The sequence below is a fragment of the Zea mays genome, chromosome 8 (genome assembly GCF_902167145.1).
Source record: "Zea mays cultivar B73 chromosome 8, Zm-B73-REFERENCE-NAM-5.0, whole genome shotgun sequence".
Classification (NCBI taxonomy): domain Eukaryota; kingdom Viridiplantae; phylum Streptophyta; class Magnoliopsida; order Poales; family Poaceae; genus Zea; species Zea mays.
Genome location: NC_050103.1, coordinates 181596695 through 181609899, shown reverse-complemented (window position 1 = coordinate 181609899; position 13205 = coordinate 181596695). Strand labels below are relative to the sequence as shown.

The window sequence follows — 13205 nt, the reverse complement described above, 5'->3', positions numbered from 1 at the left end:
ATGTGTCCAAGCAGGTATTCTCCTTCGGTCGGGACGATGCCGAAGAAAGGAGTGTCCGACTCATGGAGCTCTTTGAGCGCAACTCCTAAGCCCAAGAGTGTTCGGGGGAAGGTGACGTTGATGCTGCTTCCCCCGTCCACCAATACTTTCTTTACCCTGCTCTCTCGGATCACCGGATCGATGAGGAGCGGGTACTTGCCCGGATGGTCGAAGTTGAGCCATTGATCCACCCGGGTAATGGTGATCGGGTGTTCTGACCACCGATAGGTGGCGGGAGCACTGGTGGTTGCCACCAGTATCTGTCGGTCGTTGAGCTTCTGTTGCCTTTTGTTTTCTTGTAACCCATGTCCTCCGAAGATGACGTTGACCTCTCCGTCGATGCGCAGAAATGCTCCACCTCCTACCTCTTCCTGCTGCTGAGGTCGTTGAGGTTCACCGGGCCCTCCTCGCGGTGGGGGAGGTGGTAGAGGTTGGAAGGGTCGGCCATTCGCGACGGAGTGCTTGAAGTCTCTACAGTTTCGCAAGGTGTGGCGCATATCCTTTGATACAGGCACTGGGCATCGAGGATGTCGTCCAGTGTCCGCTCGCCTCCGCGGGGCGCACCTCAGGCACGAGAGACGGGTGGTCCGGCGGCATGGACCTCTTCACGAGGTCTCTTCTCTCAGCGCTTGTCGATCTGCTGGTTTGTGTCACGTCGTGGTGCAGATGGGGTAGGCTTCGCTCCCCCGATGAGGTCCCAAGCTCGTTCATCGGCGGTGATGTAGAGGTCCGCCTCCCTGAACAGCTGCTCGGAAGTGGTCAGTGCCTTTTGCAGTATGGCTCGGACGAAGGCCGAGTCATTGGATCCCCGGTAGAAGTCCTCGATCACTGCTGCTTCAGCGACTTCGGGGATGCGATTTCTCATGGTCTGAAACCTCTTGAGGTACGACCGAAGAGTCTCATCCCCTCGGCGCCTGATGGATTTGAGGTCCCATGGCTGCACCAGCTTGTCGGAGAGGGATTGGAAGTTGGCGATAAAACGTCGACTGAAGTCGCTCCAATCGTCAATGCAGTGCCGCGGTAGATGTCGCAGCCATTGCAATGCGTCTTGCTCGAGGACGATGGGTAAATACGTAGTCATCACATCTTCAGTTGCCCTAGCGGCCCGAGCAGCGGTTGTATAGATGGCCAACCAGCCTCCCGGGTCCTGCTTAGGCTCGTATTTGTCGACGTTGGAGACCTTGAAGTTTGGGGGCCATTGAATGGCCCTAAGACGTGGAGTGAGCGCAGATACCCCACACGTGTCTTCCTGTCGATGACTGTGGTGTCGATCCTGGGGAGGGGAGTTGCCGATGTGCTGTCTTGACCGTCCCCGGGGTGTGCCACCAGTTGAAGCTGTTGCCGACTCAACTCTAGTGGCCTGACTTCGTGCTGGGACGCCATGATCCCGATCGTACTCCTCTCGGCGTCGTATCTTATTCTCATGTCGTCGTTCGCGTGAAGCATTGATGGAGCTCCGCGCATCCCACCGACGGTTGATGGCATGCCATAGATCGCTCGGGGGATGAGCGAGGGGTAGAAGATGATTAGCCGCCCGAGTGAACAACCACCGATAGCCTTAAGCGTCTAGAGTCTAGGGGAGGCCATCGGCTATCCGAGCCAATACTCCACCGACCTCACTCGGTGTGTTCATGGCATGGGTGAAGTCAGGGTTCAGGTTTCGCGCGAAGAGAGGGTTCTCTTGGCGTTGCCTCGCATCCTGCTCAGCTTGCTCTTGAGCCTGCCGACGATCACGTCGGCGAGAGTTCCTCCTCTCTCTAAAGACTCATTCGTCAGGAGTTTCTCCCACCTCCGAAATTTCATCTCGGGATACAGGCTGCGCCGGGTCCCGTTCCCCTGCTTCGTGATGTCGCCGAATATTTCGGTGTCGGTTCCTCCGTCGGCGAGCTTCTCGCTGAGGAGGTTCTTCCCCAGGCATGGTTGGCTCGTCATCGGAGATGGGAGATGATTCCACTCTTCCCCCGATGAAGAGGACATCGGGGCAGAAAGGAGTTGATGTGGTGACAAGCTTCTTTCTGTCCTCCTTTGAGGGCGAAGGCACCAGAAGAGCAGCTTGACGGGCCTCTACCCCGTTTGCTTCTTTTTTTTCCTCGTAATTCATGTCCACTCTTCCGTGGACGAGGTGGACAACAGGGTTCTTCGGGTAAATGAATTCTCTGCTCCTGACTTGCAGGAGGTAGCCTGGGGCGCTGGAGGTTGCGCTATTTGCTACCTTGTTCCGGCTTTTTCGGAGATTTTCGAGGAAGGCTTCTTCTTCGGTGGATCCGCTATACGATGCAGAATTCTTTCTTCGTCTGCCACGGACAAAATGGTCCCGAAGCAGAACACGGATCCAGGGCGGAGAGCAATCTTGTGTTGGAAAATGACGGCCATTAGCTAGCTTGGATCAGCGACACACCCCCTACCTGGCGCGCCAGCTGTCGGTGTTTGGGATCCGACCGCGCACCCGGGGTTACCCCTCGATCGAGGTGCTTTTGGGTAAAACAGTGTTGCTGACTATAGCTCGATGGTTCGTGCTAAGCACACGAGAGACGGTAGACAATTTTCTATAGGTTCGGGCCGCTTGGAGAGGCGTAATACCCTACTTCCTGGTGTGGATCTTTATGTGGTGGGTTACAGGGGGATTCTCTAGCATGAAGGATGCTAGAGAACGGAGTAGATGGCTGATGAATGACCTGTCTTTTGATAGGGTGCCCCTTGAGCCTTATATATCCGATCGTGGGGCATTTACATATGCGTATGATAACGTTGCATGCCTAAGTAATAGTGAATCGACCGAACTTATCTTCCTACAATCTTGCCGACTTATTCTCACTCAGTTCCGATGTCCAGGGTGGTCGCGCAGGAGAATCGGATTAGAGCTTCGGATAAAGCTCAAAACCCCGCGAACCGCCTTGGCCCGCGCTTGTTCATTCCTTGTGTCATCCTATTCCGCTGGTAGTTTCTCCCCCTGGCCCACGAAGGGATGGCCTTGCAAGATAGTAAGCCCAAAACCGTTTGCGAGGCCTTCTAACCTTCTAGTGGACCTGGAGGATATCTGTCCCCCACACGCCCGGGCGAGACAAGACTACGTCTCCCGCGCCGGGGATGGTGGTGACGAGCGAGTTAGATGCGACTCTGTGGGTGAGGAGAGCTAAACCGTAGTGACGTAGTTTGTAGAGGAGGGAGAGAACAGGGGGAGATCCACCAGTAGTGACGATGGCGATGTGCAACGGCCAATGAGTCGGCGTGATGCGGTGGTGGAGGATGGGGAGAACCGAAGAAAAGGGAAGCTAGGGTTAGGAATCAACGAATCAGGCGAGGAGACGAGTAGGCGCGCATATGGGGGAAGAACGAGGGGAGCTCTTAACTTCGTTAATGGGCCGTGTCCATGCCTCTACATTAGAACGGGCTAGACCCGTGCCGGCACGACGTGACACTATAGTAGCATAAGCCCGGCCAGGCTCTTGACGGGCTAAATCTAGGCCTTTCGGGTCCGGGTTGGACATGTATACCTTCCATCATCTAGATGCTGCCTTGAGAGTTTTGGACTCCGAATGGAGCAACAGAAAAATGTAAATCTTGTATATTGTTTTGTTCCTCTGCTTCTTTACATGGTGTGGCGACGTGCTGCCGTGTGAGCGACTGGGAGATTTACGATAATATACAACTACAGCATGATCCACTCGTTGCCGTCGATGAAGTTGAGCGAGACGAAGGGCCTGGCCTCGTCGTCGGTGAGCTCGTGCGACCACGCCACCCGGCCGGCGTAGGTCGCGCCCGGCCCCGTGCACTTGTACTGCCCGTAGAACACCGTCCTGCAGCAGCGTTGTTCCACCATTTTTTTAGTTCCAAACTCTGGCCGCCGTGCATAGCATAGACCGTGGAGATGAGGATGAGGTACGTACAGCTCGCGGTTGGGGTCGCCCCAGTTGTACCATCCTTTGGGGATGATGATGTCGTCCATGTAGGTGTAGGCGAAGACGACGCGGGAGAAGGTGCCCCAGGCGCGGCCCAGGTAGAGCGCGCCGGAGCCCGTCACCCGGCAGTTGACGAAGGAGAACCCCGTGTCCTCCAGCATGCTCTGCCGGTTCTGCGCCGTCAGCGCCCCGTAGTCCAGCGCGATCGCGTGCACGTGGCAGTCCTGGATGGAGCGTCCGTCCAGTCCACCCGTCAATATAATGGCAGCTCCACCACCACCACGTCGTCGTCCAGGTTCGTACGTTACGTACCTCGTACAGCGACAGCGCGTTGCCGAAGATGAAGTCCACGGACCCTTGGATGTAGCACTCCTTGTAGTAGTGCCGGCCCGAGTGGTCGTACAGCGTGTCCTGCGCGCCCAGGAAACTGCACCCCACGAACGCCGCGTTGTCCGCCGACACCCGCAGCGCCACCGCCTGCTTCCCCGTCGCCCCGGGCCTCGGCACCGGCGACGTGTTCTGTCCCGCCCAACGCCGCCGGTAAGCTACAGCTAGCATATAGTCGGACGTAGGGTTATTGCATGCATGCGTACCTTGAAAGTGATGTTCCTCGCCAGGAAGTACTGCGCGTTCACGGCGAAGGACGCGGAGTTGAACGTGCCGAGGGGCCGTCCCTTGGCCCCCGTCGGCGAGTCCGCGGTGTCGCCCCACTGCACGATCGTGCTGTCCGCGCCGGCGCCCTCCAGGGTGATGAACGCGCGCATCGCCGAGATGCTCACCTTCTCCCTGCGACACAGGGGGGCTCAGCAGGTGGTACTGGCACGATACGAACGTCACCGCCGCTCCAGGCCCGGGATATACTACGTACGTGTAGGTGCCGGGGTTGACCCTGATGACGACGCGGACGAGGTTCATGTCCGGGAGCGAGTCGACGGCGGCCTGGATGGTCGTGAAGTCGCCGAACGCCGGGTTCGCGTCGACGACGAGCGAGTACGAGGGGGACGCACGGTCCAGCGCGTGCTGCTGGAACGTGCTGTGCCGGAGGCCGCCCATGTACCGCACCCACTCCACGAACTGCCGCTCGACCATCTCCGCTCCGCGCGTCGGCGCGAGGAGCGCAATGGCCGCCACGGCAATGCAGGCCAAGGATCGTGCTCGCGGCATGCCCATTCCGGAATTGAAGGAAGCTGGAGGTGGGGCGGCGGAGAATTTAAGCAAGAAAAGGAGCTCGATCACGGGCAAGAAGAAGACAGAAACGGAATAAAGTGGCATGAAGTCGAGCGAGTCGCCACAGTTCACGAGCTGCTGCCTGCCAAGTGCGTTTGGTACGCTGCCCTAGCAAATGATGGCGACTTCTGCGCGGCAGAGTGAGCGCACGGGAACACGAATTTTCTTGATGGGGAGCAGATAAGGTTCTCCTTTCGATTTGGTGCGACTTTTCTTATTTGTCATTTCTGGGTATTTTGTTTGTGTTTTAGTTGGGATTGCAACTATCCATTTCTTTACTGTGTAATTGTGGCGTTGGGTTGAACTCATACTACATGACTGGAGAGGTGTGGCAGCTTGCAACTGACAATGAAGGCCCTGTTTGGGACAAAGTTTTTTGGAAACCACGGTTTTTGAAATACTACAGTATACTTTAGTCATGACAATACCACAGTTTAAAATACTACAGTTTTAGAATACCATAGTATTGAATACATAGAGGTGTTTGGAAGCAAAGTATTTTTTTCACGCGGGAGAGATGCGCGCGCTGCGTTTTACAGAGAAAACTGAGGTATAAACCTAAGTTTAGAATACTTCAAAAGAGTTGCAGTATTTGTAATACTTTAGTTTTGAAAACAGAGATTTTAGCTGGCTTGCCAAACACCTTTTTTTTGAAGAATCAGGAGGGGGCCCCTACTGAAAATTTTATTGAAGATGAGAAAAGAAAATGTTACAACTTAGTCTCTTTACAAAAGCAAAACCGAGAGATCTAAATAAGAGGTTTAAATGCAATGGATTAGGAAGAACTACTCTTATGCCTGCCACAAACTCAGCCAATTCGGGATGGAGAAGTCAAAGTTCCCACGCGCTCTGTGCATGATCAACCGCAACTCTTTACAGAATTCTTGTGTACAGTGATGAACCGAATGATCTTTGTTTGAAAATAGCCACTCATTTCGACTTTTCCAGATGCTCCATGTCATGAGAATAATAATCTCCATAGAGAAGGGGATGTTAAGCTGGTGTTTAAGGTTCACTGATGCCTCCTCAGGATTAAAAATTCTGGGTGGGGTTATGCCAATTGAGTTCCAGCAAGCTTTCGCAAAATTGCATCTGAGGAACAGATGATAAAGAGTCTCCTCTCTTTGCCATAAACAGTTCTCGCAAGAATAAGAATCCAGTTCCATGTTTTTCCTTCTCAGCATATCTCTGGTATTTAGTCTATTTTTAAGCCACAACCAATAGAAACTCTATGCTTAGGCTGACATTTGCTTTTCCATAAGTGTCTGTAGATAGGGTGAACCTGCGTCTGGCCCATAAAAAATATGTAAGCTTTTTGAGAAGAGTAGTTGTCAGAGCCCCAAATGTAATGCCAACGGTCGTGGGCATTACTGAGGGCAATTTGCTCCCAAACCACCTGCAACTCCAGGTATTGATCATATGCTTGTTCAGAGATAGGCAAATGAAAAAAACCAGCAAAATGATCCTGCTCTTTAGCCTCTTTAATAGTCAATTTTGTGTTTTTAACAAAAGAGAATAACTCTGGGAATTTTTGCCTTGGGATGTTCTCACTCCACTGATCTTCCCACAACGAAATTGATCTGCCATTGCCAATAACAGGGAGTGCCAGTTCCTTAAAGTTGGGAAGGAGCTTGATCATGCTCTTCCACCAGAAAGAGCCAATGTCTCTATGGCCCGGGAGTCCTCGGGACAAATAGTATTTATTCCAGACGAGATGCACCCAGGGTAAGTCGCTGTTATTGAAAAATTTATGCAAGAATTTGATTAGGAGAGCCTCGTTCTGGGTTTCAAGGCGAAGAACCCCCAACCCGCCATTCACTTTTCTCTGAGTAACAAAATTCCAAGCAATCAGAGGCGGCTTCTTGGAACTAATGTCATTCCCTCTCCACGGACAATGTTTCTTGAACATGTCAATTTGCTTAATGATGGTTTTAGGTATCTTGAGCGTGCACATAAAGAACATTGGCAAGGCTGAGAAGACTGAATTTACCAACTCCAAGCGCCCAGCTTGAGATAAAAAATTTGAAGAGCAAGACAATCTCTTCTCAATCCTTTGAATAAGGGGCATAAAGTGTTCCTTTCTGGGTTTCGCAAGGCCCAGAGGCAAACCAAGATAGGTGAATGGCATTTCTCCAATCTGGCAATTGAGAGTTCGAGAGAGGATCTCCATCTTTTCAGAAGGCACGTTTATAGAGTACATATTTGATTTATTATAATTAATCTTAAGGACAGTAGAAGAAGCAAAAGAGTTGAGGATTGCCTTGAGGAAGAAAAGTTGCTTAGGACAGGCCTCCAAAATCAAAAGAGTGTCATCTGCATACTGAACAATCGGGAAATCCTGGTCACCGATATCCGGTAAAGGGAGCTTAAGAAGATTCCACAGTCTAGCCTTATTAATAATGCTCTGAAGAAGGTCGGCTGCCAAGACAAACAACAGAGGCGAAAGAGGATCACCATGTCTAACACCTCTCTTGCAATGAAAGGGCTTACCAGGGACCCCATTGAGCAACACCGAAGACGTGCCAGAAAGAAGGATGCTTCGAACCCAGTTGATCCATCTAGGGCTGAAACCTTTGTGAGTCAGCACCTGAATAATCAGTTCATGTTCAACAGTGTCAAAAGCCTTTTCGAAGTCCAGCTTGAGCACAATGATTTCTTTTTTTGAGGAGTGGCATAAGTGAATGTATTCATAGGCCCAAGCCAAGCAGTCCCGAATAGATCTTCCCTTGATGAATCCATATTGGTTCTTGTGAATTAACCGAGACATGAACGGTTGCAGGCGGTTTGCCAACAACTTCGTTAAGATTTTCATACTATTGTTTAGTAGTGAAATTGGCCTATAATCTCCCACCTTCTGCGGATTCTCCTTCTTCGGGATCAAAACAATGAAGGACCCATTGATACTTCTTAAGCAGACTTCACCTTGATAGAATTTTTCACAAAGATCATAGAAATCTTGAGCAATGATATGCCAACACTTCTTGATGAAATATGTATTGAAACCATCAGGACCAGGTGATTTATCCGAAGGTAACGATTTTATAATGTTGTCAATCTCCGATTTAGTAAACGGGGAGTCTAACTCGTGAAGCTCCTCATTACGGATTAAAAGTTCTGGGAGGTCAAAAACAATGCCTTAGAAATCAGACGATCCCAATCTGCACTTGAAAGCGTCCCAGAGGAGAACAGATTTATGTTCATGCTCAAAGAGGGTGATCCCATTGTCGTCAGTTAAGGTGGCAATTGAATTTTTTCTGTGCTTAATGGTGGCATGAGCGTGGAAGAAGCGAGAGCAAATGTCTCCATCAGTAACCCACTTAACCGCACGCTGCTTCCAATAAATTTTCTGAATGTTAAGCAGTTCGGCCACCTTTTGTTGTAGAATATCTCTGAAATTCCATTACTCAATAGAAAGATCCCGATGCTCTTCCATGTTGTCAATAGGCTCAATTAGCAGCTTGATGTTTTTCACCGTTTTATCAATTTTTGGCAGCGATATCTGCCAATCCTTCAGAACTTTTCGGACATACTTGAACTTGGCAGTCAGGTTTTTAGCTTTGTCAGGGAGGCTAGGGAGCCCATTCCATGTAGTTTGAAAAAGATTCATGAAACCATCAAATTCAAGCCAGAAGTTCTCAAACCGAAAGATCTTAGGTTTAGGGATCCTAGACTTAAAGGAAACCAGACAGGGAACATGATCGAAGATGTCTCGCGGCATCGTTTTAGCATAAGAATCCGGATAAACGATCGACCATTCTTGAGAGATGAAAAACCAATCCAGCCTCTGAAGAAGGGGTTCCCGCTGTCTGTTCGACCAGGTGTACGTTAGCCCGTGGAGGGGAATTTCAATCAAATCTAAGTTGCTTATTGCTTCATTGAACTTCAGCATAAGGTTAATATCACCCCCAATCCTATTCCTGTCCTCTGGCCGACGGATTAAGTTGAAGTCACCAACGAGAAGCCAAAGCTTGTCAGAAGGCATAGAGATATTATGCAGCCAGTTGAGGAAATCAATTTTCCCGTGCGGGGTACAAGGAGCATAAACATTTGTAATAATCCAAGAACAAGCCGACAAATTTGAAGTAAATTCCACTGACTGAGCATAATTGTTTTGGAAGATAACATTCCCTGAAAGCTTTGAGCTCTTCCAAATGATAACGGACCCTCCCGAGTTCCCCACCGAGGGAACAAAAGCAAATGAGTCAAATTGAGAAGGACAGAAGTTTTTAAGGTAAGCCGAGTCAAAGAACTCCTTTTTTGTTTCTTGTAAACAAATAACATCACAACCAGCATCCCGAATTGAACAACGAATGGCATTCCACTTAGTGGTAGAGTTGATTCCTCTAACTGAAAGGGAATTAGGCTTACACCTAGTTCCTAAATAATTTTGGTGGTTGAATTGCCCAACACAAATATTGGACTGACTAGTTTGCTCTAGTGTATAAGTTATACAGGTGCAAAAGGTTCACATCTAGCCAATAAAAAGACCAAGTGTTGGATTCAACAAAGGAGCAATAAGGCAACCGAGGGCACCTCTGGCTGGAGGCACCGGACTGTCCGGTGTGCACCGGACAGTGTCCGGTGCGCCCGTAGACTTCGTTTTCTACCCTTCGCCAGAGGACTTCGACTTCAACCCTTCGCCCTCGGGAATTCGCGGAGGCCGGCGCGCTATAATTCACCGGACTGTCCGGTGTGCACCGGACATGTCCGGTGCGCCAACGAACCGCGGCCTCCGGAACTCGTCATCCTCGGGTTTTCACGACAGCCGCTCCGCTATAATTCACCGGACTGTCCGGTGTGCCAGCGGAGCAACGGCTCTCTGCGGCGCCAACGGCTCCCTGCGCAGCATTAAATGCGCGCGCAGCGCGCGCAGACGTCAGGGCTGCCCATACCGGTGCACCGGACATCAAACAGTGCATGTCCGGTGTGCACCGGACACCTCGGCAGGCCCACAAGTCAGAAGCTTCAACGGTCAGAATCCAACGGCAATGGTGACGTGGCAGAGGCACCGGACTGTCCGGTGTGCACCGGACTGTCCGGTGCGCCATCGAACAGAGGCTGCCAGCAACGGTCACTTTTGGTGGTTGGGGCTATAAATACCCCAACCACCCCACCATTCATTGCATCCAAGTTTTCCACTTCTCAACTACTACAAGAGCTCTAGGCATTCAATTCTAGACACATTCAAAGAGATCAAATCCTCTCCAATTCCACACAAAACCCTAGTGACTAGAGAGAGTGATTTGCCGTGTTCATTTGAGCTCTTGCGCTTGGATTGCTTCTTTTCTTTCTCACTTGTTCTTGAGATCACAACTCCATTGTAATCAAGGCAAGAGGCACCAATTGTGTGGTGGCCCTTGCGGGGAAGTTTTGTTCCCGGCTTTGATTAGAGAAGAGAAGCTCACTCGGTCCGTGGGACCGTTTGAGAGAGGGAAGGGTTGAAAGAGACCCGGCCTTTGTGGCCTCCTCAACGGGGAGTAGGTTTGCAAGAACCGAACCTCGGTAAAACAAATCTCCGTGTCTCACTTGCTTATTCGCTTGGGATTTGTTTTGCGCCCTCTCTCGCGGACTCGTTTATATTTCTAACGCTAACCCGGCTTGTAGTTGTGTTTATATTTATAAATTTCAGTTTCGCCCTATTCACCCCCCCTCTAGGCGACTATCAATTGGTATCAGAGCCCGGTGCTTCATTAGAGCCTAACCGCTCGAAGTGATGTCGGGAGATCACGCCAAGAAGGAGATGGAGACCGGCGAAAAGCCCACTACAAGCTACGGGAGCACTTCATCGGAAGAGTCCCGCACCAAAAGGAGGGAGAAGAAGAAGAGCTCCTCCAACAAAGGGAAGGAGAAGAAATCTTCTTCTCACCACAAAGAGAAGAAGGAAAAATCTTCTTCCCACAAGCCGCATCGGAAAGGCGACAAGCACAAGAGGATGAGGAAGGTGGTCTACTACGAGACCGACACTTCATCAACATCGACCTCCGACTCCGATGCGCCCTCCGTCACTTCTAAGCGCCAAGAGCGCAAGAAGTATAGTAAGATCCCTCTACGCTACCCTCGCATTTCCAAACATACACCTTTACTTTCCGTCCCACTAGGCAAACCACCAACTTTTGATGGTGAAGATTACGCTAGGTGGAGCGATTTAATGCGATTTCATCTAATCTCGCTCCACAAAAGCATATGGGATGTTGTTGAGTTTGGTGCGCAGGTACCATCCGTAGGGGATGAAAACTATGATGAGGATGAGGTGGCCCAAATCGAGCACTTCAACTCTCAAGCCACAACCATACTCCTTGCCTCTCTAAGCAAGGAAGAATACAACAAAGTGCAAGGGTTGAAAAATGCAAAGGAGATTTGGGATGTGCTCAAAACTGCGCACGAGGGAGATGAGCTCACCAAGATCACCAAGCGGGAAACGATCGAGGGGGAGCTCGGTCGGTTCCGGCTTCAAAAAGGGGAGGAGCCACAACACATGTACAACCGGCTCAAGACTTTGGTGAACCAAGTGCGCAACCTCGGGAGCAAGAAGTGGGATGACCACGAAGTGGTAAATGTTATTTTAAGATCTCTCATTTTTCTTAATCCCACTCAAGTTCAATTGATTCGTGGTAATCCTAGATATACTAAAATGACCCCCGAGGAAGTTATCGGGCATTTTGTAAGTTTTGAGTGCATGATAGAAGGCTCGAGGAAAATCAACGAGCTTGGCGACCCATCTGAAGCCCAACCCGTTGCATTCAAGGCAACGGAGGAGAAGAAGGAGGAGTCTACACCAAGTAGACAACCAATAGACGCCTCCAAGCTCGACAATGAGGAAATGGCGCTCGTCATCAAGAGCTTCCGCCAAATCCTCAAGCAAAGGAGGGGGAAGGACTACAAGTCCCGCTCCAAGAAGGTTTGCTACAAGTGTGGTAAGCCCGGTCATTTTATTGCTAAATGTCCTATATCTAGTGACAGTGACCGAGGCGACGACAAGAAGGGGAGAAGAAAGGAGAAGAAAAGGTACTACAAGAAGAAGGGCGGCGATGCCCATGTTTGTCGGGAATGGGATTCCGACGAAAGCTCAAGCGACTCCTCCGACGACGAGGACGCCGCCAACATCGCCGTCACCAAGGGACTCCTCTTCCCCAACGTCGGCCACAAGTGCCTCATGGCAAAGGACGGCAAAAAGAAGAAGGTTAAATCCAACTCCTCCACTAAATATGAATCTTCTAGTGATGATAATGCTAGTGATGAGGAGGATAATTTGCGTTCCCTTTTTGCCAACCTTAACATAGCTCAAAAAGAAAAGTTAAATGAATTAGTTAGTGCTATTCATGAAAAGGATGACCTTTTGGACTCCCAAGAGGATTGTCTAATTAAAGAAAACAAGAAACATGTTAAGGTTAAAAAGGCTTATGCTCTAGAAGTAGAAAAATGTGAAAAATTGTCTAGTGAGCTAAGCACTTGCCGTGAGATGATTAACAACCTTAGAAATGAAAATGCTATTTTAAATGCTAAGGTTGATTCACATGTTTGTAATGTTTCAATTCCCAATCTTAGAGATGATAACATTGACTTGCTTGCTAAGATTGATGAATTGAATGCATCTCTTGCTAGCCTTAGATTAGAGAATGAAAATTTAATTGCTAAGGCTAAAGATTTTAATGTTTGCAATGCTACTATTTCCGACCTTAGAACTAAGAATGAAATGTTGCATGCTAAGGTTGTAGAACTTAAATCTTGCAAACCCTCTACATCTAATCTTGAGCATGTTTCTATTTGCACTAGATGTAGAGATATTGATGTTAATGCTATTCTTGATCATATGGCTTTAATTAAACAACAAAATGATCATATAGCAAAATTAGATGCTAAAATTGCCGAGCACAATCTAGAAAATGAGAAATTTAAATTTGCTCGTAGCATGCTTTATAATGGGAGACGCCCTGGCATTAAGGATGACATTGGCTTCCAAAGGGGAGACAATGTCAAACTTAATGCTCCTCCAAAGAACTTATCTAACTTTGTTAAGGGCAAGGCTCCCATGCCTCAGGA

General features: G+C 49.6%; 1 protein-coding gene across 1 annotated transcript; it reads right to left on the bottom strand.

Moving 5' to 3' along the window:
- Nucleotides 1-3576: 3576 nt before the first annotated feature.
- LOC103636664 (probable pectinesterase 53) lies at nucleotides 3577-5275 on the bottom strand. Its single transcript, XM_008659018.3, has 5 exons — nucleotides 4807-5275; nucleotides 4532-4724; nucleotides 4251-4457; nucleotides 3927-4162; nucleotides 3577-3836 (listed from the first exon to the last, which is right to left on the bottom strand). Exons 1-5 carry the CDS (start codon nucleotides 5208-5210, stop codon nucleotides 3689-3691), a joined length of 1188 nt encoding a protein of 395 aa, XP_008657240.1. The 5' UTR covers nucleotides 5211-5275; the 3' UTR covers nucleotides 3577-3688.
- Nucleotides 5276-13205: the final 7930 nt, after the last annotated feature.

Excerpts from the sequence above, each read along its gene's own strand:
- LOC103636664 (XM_008659018.3), bottom strand. The coding sequence starts at position 5,210 with ATGCCACTTTATTCCGTTTCTGTCTTCTTCTTGCCCGTGATCGAGCTC. Across the intron at positions 4,725-4,806 it reads GTCAACCCCGGCACCTACAC|GGAGAAGGTGAGCATCTCGG; the intron begins GTACGTAGTATA and ends CCTGTGTCGCAG. Across the intron at positions 3,837-3,926 it reads GGCGACCCCAACCGCGAGCT|GACGGTGTTCTACGGGCAGT; the intron begins GTACGTACCTCA and ends ACGCTGCTGCAG.